The following is a 6,352-nucleotide window of genomic DNA, read 5'->3' as shown; positions in this document are numbered from 1 at the left end:
TTTTTTTTAATCTCTATCTGCAAATTTCTGTTAATGCAAACATTTCCTTTACCCGCTTCGGTATTATGTGTCTCTTGATAGCACTACAGCTTCCACAACTTTTCTGATTACTCTGTCAAATGTAATACATTGATTTGAATGAATCATGCATTGTCTTGGAGTTGTGATTGTTGATTTTCACAATGACATTGTTAAGTCGGTGTGAGAAGCCAGATCTGGCCAGTTTGAACATAAAACAAGTAGAAAATTTGGGGCTGAATATGGCCGGTTTACATTCCTATGATTTTCTTTATTTCTATTTTATCTTCCACTCCAGCCCCATCTTTCTGTCTTTCTAATCGAATCTTCCTATTTTTATTTGTGTTTTATAATCCTAACGATATTTTGAACCAGCTCGTTAAAATATATTGGTGTATTTCTCTTTTCTTAGCCCGAAGACCGCCGATTTCTGTCATGTCCTGCTACGTTTCCAGTTAAGCATATCAAAAGATTTATTCGAATAAAGCATTCTCTTCCTGAAAAATACCAGGTCTGGTTTTTGATTTTTTTCAGAACCTCTCAACGTTCTGTAATTTTAGTAAAAATGAATTTAAGAATTATTTCTGCATCCTAGATATTGTACATGCCGCATTATTACCGCCATAGACATTCATTCATTTAATATATCACCTAAAGTAGCTTGGTCTGAGAATTTTTTGATGTTAGCTTTCAACAGCTATATACGATTAGCTTCTAAATACTAAATATTTTATAGTATCATATTATATCTATAAAGGTACGTATATAATACAGTATAATATTAGAGTAATTCTCGTGCCTTTTATGGCAACACATAATATGTATAAAAACATGTTTATAAATATATCAGTCCTGATTCAGAAGACAGTAACGTCTTCTCTTGTTACACACTATATGTATAAAAACAAGTTTACAATTTACCTGTGCTATATTCAATATGTCTGTACCGCATTAGGGTCGTTTTCTCTTGTAAGACATGTATAAATGCATGTTTATAAATGTATCAGTATTATATCATATGTATGTATATTAAAGGCATGTTTACAAAAAAAAAAAAAAAACTTTTGTTGTAACATAAAAATAATGTAAATTTTCATTCTCACAAATTAAATTTATTGAATAGAGTCCATTAGTAAAATTACCACTTATTACGTCTTATTGTTCTAATTGCAATTAAGAATTACAACTAAGTTGCCTTTCTTTTCCTACGCTTAGATTGAAATTTATCACACGGATGAGCCTCTTGTTGACACTTACACATTAATAGACATCGCTTATATTTACATGTGGAAAAGGGTAAGTGATTTTTCAGTGTTGTATTTATCTAGCAAAGTCACTTGATATGAGATCGTAATATAAAGCTGAAGCAATTACGTGGATAGGCTACACAAAATCTGTTATATTCAGTTTCATTTATTTCTTGAGGTTTCAACATTTTCGTCGCACTTCTATGACATGGTCACTGACACAACTCCTCTACAAGCTGGTTAAACAATTCATCGAACTTAAAACAGTAGTGTAAATGACCTGGTCACAGAAGTGTAATAAAAGATTTGATACTTCAAGAAATTAGCTAGAAGTGAATGTATCGAGTTTTGTATAATTTTAAATAACTAAATGGCTCTTCCACCAAATAAGTTTATTGTATTGCATTTTTACTTTCATTCCCGATTTCTCTGAATTATAATACTTAATTTACTATTCCTATAATTGTTATCTATTTATTCACAAATTATTTAATATTTTTTTCTATTACCAGAAAGGTCCACTTCGATTATTTTATTCAGTTTCATATGAACCAATTAAGAAACGAAAAATAGAAATGGTAACAAATTTAAATGAAGAAGTGTCCGTTCCTGAATGCTGTAAGGGCATAGATGAAACCATTCACAAATCAGTCACATTCGCTGAATTAAATCATGAAGAAGAAAATATTCAAAACAATAATTCAGAGACAATAAATCCTCCCAAGGGAGAATCAGTATCACCTCTACCATTGTTACCTGCTTCTTCCCAATATTTACAGCAAACGATATCAAAAACCCCAGAAGCAAATTCTTTAGAGACTGTGCTAAATGAATCAACTAAAAGTATATTACCGAACATAAATGAACACACCCAGCAGGATCTATCAGTAGAGATGCAACCAGACTCTACTAGAAACTGTGAACAGATAGTATCAGAACATATTCCACAAGATTCTCCAAGACACATTGAACAGGTTTCACTAGAACATCTTCAGCAAGATTTAGTTGAAGACATGCAAGAAGATTTACCTGAAAATGTGCCTCAGCATTCATGTGAACATGTGCAAGATCAGCCACCAGAAGACATCGAGCAAGAATCTCCTGAAACTATCCAACGCGAGTCTACTGAACACATGAAAGAAGACTATCTTGAACATATGCAAGAAGACTCTCCTGAACAGATTCAGCATGACTCTCTGGAACAGCCTCAACAAGATTCTCCTGAACACATCCAACAAAGCTCTCCTGAACATATCCAACAAAGCTCTCCTGAACACACTCAACAAAACTCTCCAGAACAAATTCATCAAGATACTCCTGAACACATCCAAGAAAACTCTCCTGAACACATCCAAGAAAACTCTCTTGAACAAATCCAACAAGACACTCCTGAACACATTCAACAAGACACTCCAGAACATATCCAAGAAAACGCTTCTAAACACATCCAACAAGACACTCCTGAACACATCCAACAAGACACTCCTGAACACATCCAACAAGGAACTCCTGAACACATCCAACAAGGAACTCCTGAACACAGCCAGCAAGATTCTCCTGAACCGACTCAACCAGATTTACCTGGCCATATTCAACAAAACTCACCTGAACACATCCCACAAGTCTTAACTGAAGACGTCCAACCACATTTACCTGAACACATCCGACAAAACTCTCCTGAACACATTCTACAAGAAAACTCCGAGCAAGAATTATCTCAAGACATTCAGCAAGGCATAACAGAACAACCCCAACAAGAAATACAAGAAACCATGCAACAAGGTTCTCCTGAGTCTATTCAGCAAGATACACGTGACAAGGTACAGCAAGACTCACTAGAACAGTCCCCCAAAGATTCCTTAGAGCACACGCAACAAGATTTACCAGATCGCATACACAAAGATGCATCTAAACCTAACGTACAAGATTCTTCAGAACATATCCCAACAGTTTCCCCTGAACACGTCCATCAGATTTCCCATGGAACAATACAACACAACCCACTACAATCACAAGATACACCAAAAAGCATGCAGCAAAATTCACCTGAAACTGTTCATGAAAATTCTTTGGAGGCTGTTCACCAAGACTCACCTGTACCAGTTCAACAAGATTCACCTGCGACAATTCAGCAAAACTTGCCTGTTCCCAATCAAATTGACTCGTCTCAAGGTTTTCAGCAATGTGTACCTGAAACTGCTCAGCAAAAGACTGTTCAGCCCATTGAATCCAAACCTTCTCCATATATGGAACCAGAGTCACCATATACCCAAGAAAAGATGCAACAGGAATGTCCATTGCTCATGCAACAAAAGTCAGTACAACATATGAAGCTTTCTCCACGACAACATTTAGAACAGGATTTACCTCAACATTTCGATGACAAATCATACCAACATTTTCAACATGAATCACCTCATAAAATACAAGAAAGTTCTCAACCGGTTCAACAATTACTATGTCACAACATGCAGCAAAGATCACCTCTAAAGGTGAAAAAAGAATCACCAAGACTTGTACAAGCAAAATCACCTCAACATATTCAACAAATATCCTCCCATCATATGCAATTAGAGTCAGCTCATCATTTGCAATGGGACTCTCCACAAAGCTTGCCACGAGATTTACCACAACAGCTACAAAGAGCATCACCAAAACGTTTTGAGCAGACATCTTCTCGACATTTACAACAGTCATCCCCCAGAAATATACGGCAATCACCTCCAGGACATTTACAGCAAACTTCCCCCAGACATGTTCAACAAATGTCTCCCAAACATGTACAACAATCATCACCCAGACACATACAGCAGTCATCTCCCAGACATATGCAACAGTCTTCACCAAAACACATGCAGTCATCTTCTCGACATATAAAACAATCATCTCCCAGACATGTCCAGCAAACATCTCCCAGACATGTGCAACAGTCATCTCCAAGACATATGCACCAGTCATCTACTAGATTCTTGCAGCAATCCTCAACATGTTTGCAGCAAGCATCTCCCAAACACCAAGAACAGATATCTCCCAAGTTCTTACAGCATGCATCCCCTCAGCAACTACAGCCAGCATCCCCTCAACAATCTCCTATGCCATCACCCGACCAGAGTCCAGTCGCGTCACCTGATCAATTGTTTCTGCAACCAAATGATAAAATGCTTGTCCATTCATCTGAAAAATTGTCCATATCCTCTCCTGATCAGCTGTGTATGCCTTCCACACACCTATCACCAGTTCGATCCCCACACCTTTCACCTTTGCCTGCTTCGCTTCCTACTCCGTTGCCGACTGTACAAGAACGAAACCAGGAGCATCAAAGCAGGGCATCTTCACGAAAGAACAGTAAACTCTCAAAACAATGCCATATAACTGAAACAATGCAAGTGACGCCAACAACTGTTCCTTTAACATCACATCAAACATCTACAAATCTAAAAAACCTATCCCTACCACCACTGATGCCTCTTGTTTCAAAACCCTTGCCAAAGCCTACATTAATTCGAGTACCGCCAGTTCATGTACCACAACCTCAGTTAGTGAAATCACAAAGAACAGCTGAACAAAAACTAAAACAACAATATCGATCAAGAATAGTGCAACAGACAGACCATCTTTGTGAACACCAGAAAAGTCTTTTGGAACGACAAGAAGAATTACAAAAAGAATATTTGAAAACACAAGAAAAAGAACAAGTAATGGAACAACTGCAACACCATCACCAGCAACATCAACACAATTTACATCAACATAAGCAGCAACGCAAGCAATCACATCAGAAACAACATTACCAGCAACACCAAGAACAAGAATTCAAACATAGGCAGCAGTATATACACAACCAGCATCAACATCAACATCAACATTGTCACATGATGAAGCAATCTTTACATCATGGAGAGAGGTGCCAACAACACTGTAAAGAGCAAATGAAATCGATGTCTTCAAATAGAAATGGTTCACCTTATAAGTTCTATCCTGAGCAAACAGAACCACTTTCATTGAAAATTGAAGTTAAAGGCAAAGAATTCTGCAGTGGTCACAAAAGTAATGGCAAGGCGCCTAAATTATCTGAAAAAATTGTCCCTTCTTGCAACGTGAATGGCAGCAGATGTTGCATATCATGTAAAAATGAAACTCATTGTGTATCTAACATGATGAATCCTTTATCAAATCATACTGTAACTAAATTCTTGGTTACAGGCCCAATCTATACTCCGCTAAATTTAATAAATGGACAGATTGAAGATAGTGCGCCATTAAATCTGAAAAAAGAACCAGAAAAAACAACAAAACAGCCACAACAGACTTAAATAATGTCCTAATCGACGTGAAACTGAATATTCCTATACATGTATGTATGTATGTATGTTTGTATGGATGGATGGATGCATGCATGCATGCATCTATGTACGTGTAAATATGTATGTGTGTTTATATATATATATTTATATATATATATAAAGAGAGAGAGAGCGAGCGACAGAGAGAGAAAAAGAATTGAAAGTGGGGAAAGTGGAGAAACTTTATGCTAACATTTGATGCAGTTTCACCACATTACGATGTGCGTTTACTTACATTCAACAATACATATATGTTTATATATATAGATAATGCACACAAACAAACACACATATACGCATCAGCGCACACATGCGTAATACATACACATGCACACACACACATAAACATATGTATATATTTGTACATGAACATTTGTAAATGCTAATGTCTACATACAAAAATCAAGTCTAATCATTTGGTATTTGCCATGACTTTGAGCCACATGCAGCCCGATCGGTAGGTCCTTATAGGTCGTTGTTGGTTATTCAACGATTAACAATGACCTGCCTTTCAAGTCACATATACTGAGCTCGACGATTTACCTTGTGTCCACAAAGCTCTTAGTAACCGCTCATCTACAAATATATACTCTACATTATATCCTGGATACTATTTCCTAGCTTCGGGCACATAAATATGTTTGAATTTATATATATATATATATATATACACACACACACATACAGATGCCTACATATATATATGTATATATATGTGTATATATATATATATATATATATATA

General features: G+C 36.4%; 1 protein-coding gene across 1 annotated transcript in view; it reads left to right on the top strand.

Moving 5' to 3' along the window:
• LOC106879594 (TRIO and F-actin-binding protein) overlaps window positions 1-6,319 on the top strand; it is a 204,568-nt gene extending 198,249 nt beyond the window's left edge. Inside the window, exons 8-10 of the mRNA XM_052970203.1 lie at window positions 431-529; window positions 1,234-1,314; window positions 1,778-6,319. Of these exons, the coding sequence (XP_052826163.1) occupies window positions 431-529; window positions 1,234-1,314; window positions 1,778-5,578 (3,981 nt within the window). The 3' untranslated portion in view covers window positions 5,579-6,319. The remainder of the gene's footprint in view (window positions 1-430; window positions 530-1,233; window positions 1,315-1,777) is intronic.
• The last annotated feature ends 33 nt before the right edge of the window (window positions 6,320-6,352 follow it).

The sequence above is a fragment of the Octopus bimaculoides genome, chromosome 8 (assembly GCF_001194135.2).
Source record: "Octopus bimaculoides isolate UCB-OBI-ISO-001 chromosome 8, ASM119413v2, whole genome shotgun sequence".
In the NCBI taxonomy this organism is placed as follows: Eukaryota; Metazoa; Mollusca; class Cephalopoda; order Octopoda; family Octopodidae; genus Octopus; species Octopus bimaculoides.
The sequence above is the reverse complement of the archived record's forward strand: the minus strand, read 5'-3'. Positions and strand labels throughout refer to the sequence as shown.